The sequence below is a fragment of the Cyprinodon tularosa genome, unplaced genomic scaffold (genome assembly GCF_016077235.1).
Source record: "Cyprinodon tularosa strain WSP-4 unplaced genomic scaffold, ASM1607723v1 ctg613, whole genome shotgun sequence".
NCBI classification, from domain to species: Eukaryota; Metazoa; Chordata; class Actinopteri; order Cyprinodontiformes; family Cyprinodontidae; genus Cyprinodon; species Cyprinodon tularosa.
The window spans coordinates 276,482-288,508 of record NW_024039356.1 but is presented as its reverse complement, the minus strand read 5'-3'; the positions used below and the strand labels follow the sequence as shown (position 1 = coordinate 288,508).

Genomic DNA, 12,027 nt, shown 5'->3' with positions numbered 1-12,027 from the left:
CGCTGACAAAAACATTCAGTTCTGTGAAAATATCATTTTTTAATTTTTTGTACAAAAATTAAACATTTCATAAACACAGACATTTGACAGATTTTAAAATGTTGTGGTATATCCTGATAAGTATTTAAGCAAGGTTACATGTTTTAGTCTCCTTATTATTTTCTAAAGGAACCATATTTAAAATGTAATAAGATTGGCTGACAGTGGTCAAAAATTTTGCTCATCAAATTAATTCATGAAAAGCAAAGTGTGCAGGACTGTTTGAAACTGATCATTATAAATGACTAAAGTGCAGTAGAATGCAAACATCCTGGAGGTCATAATGATGTGGAAAAGCAACTTTGTTGTCTTGGATCTGTTGTGTTTTATTTAGATATCAAAACATATTCTTTGCAGATTACATTAAGTAAAATAAAGAAACATATACATTGTTGTTGAACCTGAGAGGATATCCTCCCAGAGTACATTGCAGCATTTAGTAAGTAATGTTGAGAACAGCAAGATGTCTTCAAAAGAAATCAGTCCACATTTTGTTCCTCTTTTAGCTTTCTTAAAGCAGCAGCAGCTTCTTCTCTAGCTTTATAACCATGTAGTTCAGTGCGAAGCTCTCCAGGCTTTGGTGGAACTTCTGGTATACTCTGAGATAGAAAATAAAAAAATAAGCAAACTTGCTATATGTTGTAGAATAAAGTCACTTTGAAAAACTATTATTGAAGAACTATTTTGTCAAAAAAAATTAGAAATGTCTGTAAACATTTTATGAGAACATCACATTGCTTCAAATTTACAAAAACAGCCTCAAAGGTAAAGGATGGATTCATTGGCTCCTACCAGATCAGGGAGATAGTATTGGTGGACGACCTGTGCTCCTGCAAACATGGCCAGAACACTGGCTCCCAAAAACCGGATGTACCGAGCCCACGACACACCAGCTGGCATCTTTACAATATGATGCGATCTTACTCAGCCTGTGGGCAAGATGAAAGCACAAATAGACTGTTAGGATAATTATCATTGATGATGTGTGAGTTTATTACACCTTGGTATTGGCTGCCTGTTGCGTGTCAGAACTCATGTTTTAATCTAATTAGGACGGTTCCTCTGTCTGGATATTCAGTTATAGTCACCATTCTGTACATGGCAAAGATTTGGAAATGGAATGAGAGCGGAGTCCTTCAGCCAAGAACAAAGTGGAATATTTTGATAAGGCTGGAGCTGTGGATGAATCCTCATCTGCTAACATGCATGATGTAAAATAAGATGATGTGGCAGACTGGAGATGTATAAAATGCCTTTTTAACTGTTAATCGGGGCCACTTCCTGATAGGTGAGCCTAGAGGTGAGCAGCTGCCTTCTGTAACTCTAAGCAATTTCTCTGATCTGAGTAAGATTACAATTTCTATCAGAATCTGTTGTCATGTCTCCTGGTTATTTAATACATTCATATAAGTTATGAAGTGTTATTTTACGAGTTTGTCCTGAGGGATCTCTTTTAAGGGAAAAGAACCAGAGAGAGAAAGCTCCCAGGTGCAGACACAGAGCTTATCTTTATATATCTTGTTTAGATTTCTGTGTATAACACCATGGATTACATTAGGCTGAACAATAAGCACCTGGCAATGGACCTGTCTGTGTTGCAATCTACCATGGCTTCCACTGACTGCTTTAGAAAAGCACCAGGGTAAATGTAGGGGATTTTGGCAGTCTGTTTTAAATATCTGATCTATACTATTTACACGTTGGTTCACCCTGCATGTCAAAACACTGGTTTGGTTTAAATGATTGTATGTTTAGTATAGTTGTCCAGCTCTGTCCCAGTTTGAAGCCATTGCAGGTCTCTTTATAAAGAGCTTCATACATCTTCTAAAGAATGTATGAAGCTAAAGAAAAAAACAACCCACAGCATGATGATGCCAGCACCAGGAGCCAGTTTGGTGACAGAGTTCAGTTCAGGGTGATGGGTCACTGGCACCTTCTTCTACTTGTTTGCTGCGTCCCTTCAATGTGATAAAGTGAACCATTCAGCCTCTCTCCCTATGGAGAAAGTCTGCTTTGTGCTCTGCAGGAATGATCACTATGTTCTATTCAATTCCGTTTATTTATATAGCGCCAAATTCACAACACAAGTCATCTCAAGGCACTTTACAGTTCAAATGTTGGGAACTTTCAAAGCACTCTTTATGTTGTACTTCATTTTTTTCAACCGCTATGTAAGCGTTCCCCCAATAATACATCTTTCAGCAATAAATGACTTTTCCAGCAGTGATAATATCAGTTTCCACATTAACTGTGTGTAAAATGAAGCACGCGCCCCACGAAGGTTACCAAATTAGCCCTCAATAAACAGCACTAACTTCGGATATATTTAATATAACAGGAACTTATTAATCCTTACCTGCTTTATAAGATCAACAAACATGTCCAAATGTAGAGCTGTTGCTAAACTTAAACCACCGTGTCTGTCATTGAGACAGAAACCAGGCAGGTCGTTATGTTTAGCTAACTAATAAACGATCTATACACGGAGACTCTCACTCTGCAAGATTTAACGAATCTCAAACAGAGACTGAAAAGGATGAATTTTGTCCCCTTACATTGGTTTAAAAATAACACATTTAGTATGATGTTTTTGCTCTCAAACCAGATTATTGAATGATAAGGACCGAGACTATGAGTATTTACCAACTGGATTGGTAAACACTGGATTTCTTTCTACGAAGTAATGAGTGTTTAAAATATGCGATCTTTCCCAACAATTTTCTTCTTTACTATTTATTTGCGGTGGGTACGTATTAAAAGCTGCATCTATCCCCACCTAGCGACAGGTTATGTTACTCCATGTAATAAAGTATCTGGTGTAAGTATTCTTATATTGCAATCACTAAACCTTATTCAGCGGTTCGTATTATCTATTGTATGTAAATATAATTTTATAATCATATGTAGCATAGTATTATAAAAAACAAACAAACAATAAATCAAATAATATGCCTTTTGCAGTATACAATATGAGCACAAGGGGGCGGAATAACGTCAGAAAAACCACATAGAGAAGAAAATATCGAGCGTTTAAATGCTCTTTGTTTTGTGGCTACCTCGTTTGCTATTTTTTCATTTATGAGAACATGTATGACAGGTACGTTTCTTCACTCCAGAGCGTATTTGGTCCGTTGATGAACAGATCGATCATACATTTCAGGACATCTATAAATAATTATTTCTTTCTAGCTGTTAGCCTGATGCAGCTTTAGCTACCTTCTTCCTCCAGCAACGATGATTCCTCTTTGTGTTTTAACCGAATGTGTTATTTTTCTAATCTAATGTGTAATCAGTGATTTTTAGCAGTAGTGTATGTTACATTAATAAGTCAACAGTTAATATGGAGGAAAAGCCGTTTACAGCACTGACGGTTCCCACGGATTATTTCCAGCAGTGGTGAGTTGATGTGTGACTGGAGGACTTCATCTCATCTCCATTATCATGCATGATGGAGGCTGATCAGACTTTACATCCACTCTCCTTATTGCTCTGCATACCTGGACTTGATCAAAATGATAGATTTAGAAATGTCTTGTTAAAATGTGGTTTTTAGATGTGTGTTTTGTGACTGTGTGCATCAGGGACATTCAAAGACGACAAAATGAATTTTAAAGTGGCATGTTTACAAGAATAAACGCGCAAATTAACGCGTAAAAACACCCACATTTCTAAGCTAAGCTTTTATAACAGGGGTGGAAAGGTATTATTGGGGGGGCGGGGGGGGGGGGGGGGGGGGGGGGTCAACATATAAATCAGGGGTAACCAATTAAATATCATAAGGGTCCGAATGAAGAAAATCATCAACCAGGAAAGGTGTGAGACATTTTTAATTATAATCTGTTACTTTAAACAGAATTTAACACCGAAATAAAATGAGTTTTTAATGTATCCATAGTATAAATTGAAATTTTAAAATAAAAATAAAAAAATAGAAAAAAAAAAGAAAATTTTTCCATTTTAAGATCTAAAGTGTTTTTTGAAGTAGAGAAGAACAATCTTTCAGTTCAGTTTAAAGACAATTCCCTGATTAATAGTTGCTTAATAGTATTGAATTTATCAACCGATTTTAGAGAAAAAACCCGTTCTCTGCTCACCTCACAGCAGTGTTGGTTTATGGTTTAAATATACAATTATTTAGATTGAAACAAGAGTAAATGTGTGGAGAAGAAACCCCAACAGGGTGTGGATATTTTTGTAAGGCACTGTACTCAGTGTTCTTATTTAAATGAGCTACAAAGATGGTTCAATATAATCCCCAGATTACAAAGGTTTACATGGATGCATGTTTGTCTGTTGGTATTGTCTGGTGAAAATGTGCACTATTTTCCTCACCCACACCGTGAAACATTACAGTCTTTCCAAATATCCTGCTTTCTGTTTGATTGCTCATCATTCTCAGCACTCATGTCTTTTATTTTCTTATTCTCTCCAGGTACCAGGCCAATCAGCAGCACCCTGAGGCCCAGCATGTGATGCCGTACCACAGCTTTGGTCACTACACCGACGGCTACATGGAGGAGCCCGTCATGGCAGAGCTGTCTGTCCACAGGGAACCATCGGAATACCAGGAACCCTTTTACCACAGCTTCCCTCCAGCATCAAATCATTACCAGGAGCAGATCAGCCAGCCGAGCTTCACGGAGCATCAGCAGAACCTGCAGCCCCCTGCAGCCCCCCAGCAGACTCAGCATCAACATATGATCCAGCAGCAGCAGCAGCAGCAACCTAACATCCAACCTCATGGCTCCCCTCAAGGTAAACCAGCAGGTCATCAGGCTCTTTGTGACATTGGTTTACATTCCTTTAATTGCTTTTTGAATTAATTACGGACCAAAACTGAGACGCTGAGTTGTGTTCTTGCTCCCTCCAGTTTTAACGCCAGTAAAGAAGAAAAGAGGTCGACCCTCTAAGCAGCAGGCGGAGGAAAAGCAGATCAAGGAGGAGGTGGACGAAGCAGAAGCTGCCAAGAAAGCAAAAAGGGTTCTGAACCGGTTCAACGGCATGAGCGTGGCGGAAGTCATGAACAAAACGCTCCCTGATGTTCTAACCTACAACCTGGACATTTTAATAGTGAGTTTCTTTGCCTGGGTTACGGCTGTTGAGTGGTTGGCTGTGGATCAGCAGCTCTTTCCTGCATCGGTGACCTCTTCATGTTTGTCCTCAGATCGGAATAAACCCTGGACTGATATCCGCCTACAAAGGACACCATTACCCAAACCCAGGAAACCATTTCTGTAGGTTAAAATTAATTGACTTCCGGTTCACGGAGACACGCGATATGAGCTGTTCATAGGTTAATCTCCCGGACCAAGTCTGTGGTTATACAATAAAGAAAAGAAAGCTTCTTCTGGCTTAAGCTAACTTGTGAAGCAGAAAACTCAAGTCAGGGATCTAAACGAGAATAAACAACAGGGCAGATTACAGATTACCTACACACTGTCAGGAAGGGAGATTAGAAACACGTCTTTGTCTAATCTGATATTTTTTCAAGAAGGGAGCATTTTAAGTTGTAGTTATTTTAATCTAATCTCATACTGAGAACAAATTACTTTCAGGTACCTGAGTGAAGTTGACCCCCCCACCTTCTTCAAATTAGTCAAAATTAGTGTCAAACGTTTGTGTGGCAAAAATTTTTGTTTGTGCCACTATCATTTTAAAGATATAAAGAGATGTTTCTAGAGGTCATCAAAGGTCAACCCCCCAACCTTCAGACGAAATGGGTGTCAATTATCTCGGCTCCTTTTGTGCTTGTTTGTGCAGCAAAAACATGTTAACTGACCTTTGATGACTTCTACAAAATATTAGTAATATCATTGAAACGATAGCAGTACAAATGAATTTTTTTGCCATACAAAAATAAAAAAAAAACTTCACTCAGGTCTTTCACCTGGACTTTGCTCATTAATGACTCTTTGTTTAATGCATCACTTTCCTTCTGATTCATAATGATGTGCTGCTATGATGGTCTATGGGCCTATTAGGCTACAGAATCCTAAGAAATACATTAAAGCTTTTCTTTTTTGATGCAACAAAGCAGTTTAACGGGTGTTAATGTTTCTGGAAGGCTTCAATTGGGTTCTATTTTATAGAATATACAAAGTTGAATCTGATTTTTTTTTTTTTTGGCCCATTAGGGACCTAATGCTCTCATTCTAATTGTTTTATTTTAGGGAAATGTCTGTTTCTGTCGGGTCTGACTGAGCAGCAGCTTAACTACATGCACGACCAGAGCCTGCCTGAGAAATACAGCATCGGCTTCACTAACATGGTGGAGAGGACCACACCGGGCAGCAAGGACCTCTCCAGGTAAACTCATGAGTTACTTACTTCTGTCATATTATTAAACTGAAAAGGTGTGTTTTCTTTTTTAATTCCAAGGTCATTTTGATGATTTATTTTTGTTTTTAATCAGCTGTTAAAGAAAGTTTCCCCTTTTTTGGTCATTTTCTGTTTGGCAGTAAGGAAATCCGAGAAGGAGGCCGACAGTTGCTTGAAAAGCTGCAGAAGTACAAACCGTTAATTGCCGCTTTTAATGGAAAAGGTGAAAAAGAAAAAGTTCCTGTTTCCATAATAAAATATCTCACCCACCCAGACGTTGATGGCGTACATCAACAACCATTTTATTCATTTTATTTCAGGAATTTACGAAATATTTAGCAAAGAAATCTTCGGCGTAAAGGGCAAGAATCTTGAGTTCGGCCTGCAGCCTCACAAAATCCCAGAGACTGAAACGGTATGCGGCGAGAAGATTGTTTTTATTATCGAACAGCTCTATCAGTTGTTTATTAATCCTGTGCTTTAGGTGTGCTTCTTAATGCCGTCATCGAGCCCACGATGTGCCCAGTTTCCCCGTGCTCAAGACAAGGTCCATTTCTACATAAAACTGAAGGAACTGCGTGACCATTTGAAAGGCCTGACACCCAACAAGGAGGTGATGGAGACCCAGTACTCATTTGATCTGCAGCTTGCTAAAGGTAATTAGAAAGAAATCATCTTTCATTCCTTTAGAGACAGCATGAAAAGTCAGCTGAGTACAAAACATAGAGAGGAAAACAAGAAGAAAAGGGACAAGAAGAGAGGGACAAAACCTAGAACAGATAATGGATGTCTATTCTATTAACATTTCTCTATCTTTAGAATGGATCTGTTTTCTATTTTGTCTTCTCAGTTCAGAGGGGCCCCTGCCTGTCTTTGCCTGGGGCCCCACATTTCCTAAATCCGCCCCTGACTCAGATGTTTTTGTGTTTGCAGAGGATGCTAAAAGGATCGCGATCAAAGAGGAGCAAGTGGATCCAGAATATGAAAGCTGCAGTGGGCTTAATGACGGAGAAAGGGGGGGCACCTGAGAAAGAGGAGGGGGAGAAACGGGCCATCTACTGTAGCACTCAGGTAGGGGGGGGGGGGGGGGGGGGGGGGGGGGGGGGTCTGTTAACGCAAACTGTTACAATAGACTCCTGTTCAAAGCAGGTTGAACATGTGGGTTGGTGTCTAAACAGACAAAATATCGCACCGATCACCATATTCCTATTAGTGAGGGAAAAATTCACAAGAATCATATATTTCTAACAGTTACCAATTTAAAACTGTAAACTATTAACCATATTGATTCCCCTCAATGCTGCACTGACCTTGAACTTTACAAAGAGGTTTGTTTACATGTTTGAGGTAAGGTGGGACAAAATGGTCATGAGTGGGTCTCACACAGGAGAACCATTTGGCAAATGTTAAACTGCTTGCAGCTGAAGCGTAATCGCACACCGGGCCTCTATCAGTATAAGGTATGGATTATATTCAAATCAATGCAATAATATCCTTCTGATGGTAGTACATTTATACCATCATTTTTAGCTTCCTTTCTCTGGAGTTCGTATTCATAACTTTTCTTAAATAGCTCTTAAAGAGACATTGAATTCAATTCAGTTTATTTATATAGGTGCCAATTCACAACACATGTCATCTCAAGGCACTTTACAGAGATAAATCAACCAGATCATACAGTCAGATTGGTCATTTCCGTAGTTGCTAGTTTTCTATCTAAGCAAAAACAAGCTGATTGCATCGACTCATTGACTCTTCAGCAATCCCTCACACTAAGCATGCTTGTAGCGACAGTGGAGAGGAAAAACTCCCTTTGAACAGGAAGAAACCTCCAGCAGAACCAGGCTCAGTGTGAGCGGCCATCTACTGAGGCCGACTGGGGTTCAATGAGACAGAAGCAGACATAGAAAAAGAAGCATAGATACAAAAGGCCACTGTCAACCAGCTCCACAGGCGGCCCCGTCCAGGAAACACACAGCCAGGCAGACGAGCTCCAACATCTATAAACAAAGGTGTTGATGGCAGCAGCACAGCTGATACAGTGGTGTGAAAAAATGTTTGCCCCCTTCCTCATTTCCTGTTTTTTTTCTCCTTTATTTAACCAGGAAAAGTCCCATTGAAATCAACAATCTCTTTTTCAATGGAGTCCTGGCCAAGACAGCGGCAAAAGATTACATTCCAAATGACATTACAGTTTACAATTACATCTATCTATAATTAGAAATTCATAAAACAGTTACAAACCATGGATCTCATTTCCAAACCTTTGAGCAATCGTTTAAAATGATTGGATTGGAATCAAATCCTTCAACTTCCAGTCTTTCTTAAGATCGTTCCATGCTGTGGGGGCAGAGTACTGAAAAGCCGTCTTTCCAGCTTCAGTGCGGACGCTAGGTACAGACAGAAGCAAAAACTCTTTTTTTGCATGTTTGTCACACTTAAGTATTTCGGAACATCAAACCAATTTAAACAATAGTCAAGGACAACACAAGTAAACACAAAATGCATGTGGTAAATGAAGGTGTTTATTATTAAAGGAGAAAAAACATCCAAACCCCTCCCCCCCCCCGTTAAAATATACTATAACTGTGTTTTTTTATACACCCGAGTTCTATTTCTCTAGCCAAACCCAGGCCTGATTATTGCCACACCTACTTTCAATCAAGACATCACTTAAATAGGAGCTGCCTGACACAGTAAAGTCCACCAAAAGATCCTTAAAAGGTACACATCATGCCAAAGATCCAAAGAAATTCAGGAACAATTGAGAAAGAAAGTAATTAAGATCTGTCAGTCTGGAAAGGGTTATAAAGCCATTTCCAAAGCTTTGGGAATCCAGCGAACCACAGTGAGATCCATTATCCACAAATGGTGAAGACATGGAACAGTGGGGAACCTTCCCAGGAGTGGCCGGCCGCCCAAAATTACCCCAAGAGCGCAGTGACGACTCATCCAAAAGGTCACAAAAGACCCCACAACAACATCCAAAGAACTGCTTGCCTCACCTACCTCAGTTAAGGTCAGTGTTCATGCCTCCACCATCAGCAAAAGACTGGGCACAAATGACCTGCATGGCAGAGTTCCAAGATGAAAACCACTGCTGAGCACAAAGAACATTAAAGCTCGTCTCAATTTTTCCAAAACACATCTTGATGATCCCCAAGACTTTTGGAAAAACATTCTGTGGAGCGATGAGACAAAAGTGGAACTCTTTGGAAGGTGTGTGTCCCATTACATCTGGCATTAAAGGAACACTGCATTTCAGAAAAAGAACATTATACCAACAGTAAAATATGGGGCTGTTTTGCTGCGTCAGGACCTGGAAGACTTGCTGTGATAAATGGAACTATGAACTCTGCTGTCTACCAAAAGATCCTGAAGGAGAATGTCCGACCATCTGTTTGTGAACTCAAGCTGAAACGAACTTGGGTTCTGAAGCAGGACAAAGATCCTAAACACATCAGCAAGTCCACCACTGAATGGCAGAAGAAAAACAAAATGAAGACTTTGGAGTGGCCTAGCCAAAGTCCTGACCGGAATCCTATTGAGATGCTGTGGTATGACCTTAAAAAGGCTGTTCATGCTCGAAAACCCTCTAATGTAACTGCATTAGAACAATTCTGCAAAGATGAGTGGGCCAAAATCCCTCCAGAACGCTGTAAAGGACTCATTGCAAGTTATCGCAAACGCTTTGTTGCAGTTGTTGCTGCTAAGGGTGGCCCAACCAGTTATTAGGTTTAGGGGGCAATTACTTTTTCACACAGGGCCATGATGGCTTGGATGTTTTTTCTCCTTTAATAATAAACACCTTAATTTACAAATTGCATTTTGTGTTTACTTGCGTTGTCCTTGACTATTGTTTAAATTGGTTTGGTGTTCTGAAACTCTTAAGTGTGACAAACAGGAAAAAAAACAGGAAATGAGGAAGAGGGCAAACACTTTTTCACACCACTGTATTTCTCTCCAGGATGGAGTTACAGCCAAACAGGAACAGACCAGATGAAGCTACTATGAGAAAAAGCAGAGAGAGCAGAACGTTAGAGATTGAACTAACAGACTCTGCAGAGTGGGAGAATAGAGATAGAATGAAGCAGAAAGATGAAAAGGGGTCCCCATGTCCTCCAGCAGTCTAAGCCTATAGCAGCATAACTATAGAGATAGCTCAACATACATACATGTGTAATGTGTTTTTTCTTCTTAGAAGTACACTGGCCAGAGGACAGAATGACACAGCGGCGGTTATGACCTGATCCTGGCCACAAGGAATATGAGCAAAGAAAAGAAATGGCATCAGGAGAGACCATCATCATGCACCCAAAGAACTGCCATGAAAAAAACACAGCAGCTATTTTTCTACCACTCTGGTATCAGTTTTTATCACTATTTATTGCATCTTGTAAATTTCTTTCCAGTGAATTATTTTGTACTTTGATACAATTGTAAGCTTTGATTTATCTGCTGTATACATGGATAATTGATGTTTTTTTCTGATTTGTAAGCAAGGCTTTAATAAACCTGGTCTTAAAATTCTCTTTGTGTGTTTTTAAATGAAATCATTGCTTCCAGCCATATAAGAACATTTATACACAATAATTAAACAAATGAAAGGGAAGCACAGCCGATAAATATACCCAGTAGTTGTTCAAATGGACTTGGTAATGTGTTCACTGCAAAGATTTTCTAAAAATTAGTAAAAAATGTCTCAAATTACGGGTATTTAACCTTGAGTTGAGCAGTAAAATAAGATGATCTGCCAATGAAATAAGCGTTTTTACCCTTAAAATAAGATAATTAGATATTATATATGAGAGACTGCAGTTGTTTTTTTCTATTTTAAATATAAATTGTTTTGTTCCAGTGGCAAAGTGTCTCACTTAGCTGCTTAATTCAAGACAAAAAGTTATTTTCTTAGATCTCTTTTTATTGCAGTGTTAGAAACTAAAGGATGATGCATCGAATGATTGGTGGTTAAAAAAAAAAAAAAAATTCTCAGTAGACTATATCACACTGGAAAAAATCAAAATCTAGATAAGTTATTTTTTTTCTTAAAATAAGTGCATTTGTTCTTGGATTGATGAGGCAAAAGAGACATTTTGCCAATGGAACAAGACAATTGACATTTAAAATAAGAAAACACAATTGCATTCTAATTTCAAGTTCTAATTATCTTATTTTAAGAGTAAAAATACTAATTCCATTGGCAAACTATCTCATTTACCTGCTCAAATTAAGGGTAAATACACTTAATTTAGGAGATTTTTACTAATTTTTACATAGTTTTTCCACTGCACCCTGTACTCTGTAAACGCATTCCAGCCAACATCATTTTATGGGAAATCTCCTTCATCTGTGAATCAAGGCATCACTGAGTCCCTGTAGCACCACCTCTAGATTCAAATGGGATGTTCTTCTGATACCTAATGGTAACAGGGTTCTGCCATGACTGACTGACCAACCAATAAACTGTTCTTAATGAATGAAGGCAGGTAACGTTTTGTCGTCCATGGCTTCATAAGACCATTTTCCATCCGTCAAATGAGTGCAGGGTGAGGCAGATGCCTGATGGACGTCGGCTCATAGAGTTCTTTCTGTCGTTGTTCTTCCTGTTCAGCCTGGTACAAAAAACATGAACTTGTACTGCAAGGTGGGTCTGCCATAAATAGAGTTGAC

General features: G+C 39.0%; 2 protein-coding genes across 3 annotated transcripts; one reads left to right on the top strand and one right to left on the bottom strand.

Moving 5' to 3' along the window:
• Positions 1-343: 343 nt before the first annotated feature.
• Positions 344-2,552, bottom strand: cunh12orf73 (chromosome unknown C12orf73 homolog). The gene is made up of 3 exons (XM_038307547.1): positions 2,396-2,552; positions 832-968; positions 344-638 (listed from the first exon to the last, which is right to left on the bottom strand). Exons 2-3 carry the CDS (start codon positions 937-939, stop codon positions 519-521), a joined length of 228 nt encoding a protein of 75 aa, XP_038163475.1. The 5' UTR covers positions 940-968; positions 2,396-2,552; the 3' UTR covers positions 344-518.
• Positions 2,553-3,013: 461 nt separating this feature from the next.
• tdg.2 (thymine DNA glycosylase, tandem duplicate 2) lies at positions 3,014-10,888 on the top strand. 2 transcript variants are annotated; one of them, XM_038307546.1, is made up of 10 exons: positions 3,014-3,136; positions 4,472-4,794; positions 4,910-5,109; positions 5,204-5,273; positions 6,210-6,345; positions 6,498-6,580; positions 6,678-6,772; positions 6,842-7,013; positions 7,291-7,428; positions 10,559-10,888. In XM_038307546.1, exons 1-9 carry the CDS (start codon positions 3,126-3,128, stop codon positions 7,383-7,385), a joined length of 1,185 nt encoding a protein of 394 aa, XP_038163474.1. In that variant the 5' UTR covers positions 3,014-3,125; the 3' UTR covers positions 7,386-7,428; positions 10,559-10,888. The 2 variants fall into 2 exon arrangements, with proteins under 2 accessions (XP_038163474.1, XP_038163473.1); XM_038307545.1 differs by lacking the exon at positions 3,014-3,136 and adding an exon at positions 3,143-3,435.
• The last annotated feature ends 1,139 nt before the right edge of the window (positions 10,889-12,027 follow it).

Excerpts from the sequence above, each read along its gene's own strand:
- cunh12orf73 (XM_038307547.1), bottom strand. The coding sequence starts at position 939 with ATGCCAGCTGGTGTGTCGTGGGCTCGGTACATCCGGTTTTTGGGAGCC. Across the intron at positions 639-831 it reads AATACTATCTCCCTGATCTG|AGTATACCAGAAGTTCCACC; the intron begins GTAGGAGCCAAT and ends TTTCTATCTCAG.
- tdg.2 (XM_038307545.1), top strand. The coding sequence starts at position 3,380 with ATGGAGGAAAAGCCGTTTACAGCACTGACGGTTCCCACGGATTATTTC. Across the intron at positions 5,110-5,203 it reads ACAACCTGGACATTTTAATA|ATCGGAATAAACCCTGGACT; the intron begins GTGAGTTTCTTT and ends GTTTGTCCTCAG. Across the intron at positions 7,014-7,290 it reads TGATCTGCAGCTTGCTAAAG|AGGATGCTAAAAGGATCGCG; the intron begins GTAATTAGAAAG and ends TTGTGTTTGCAG.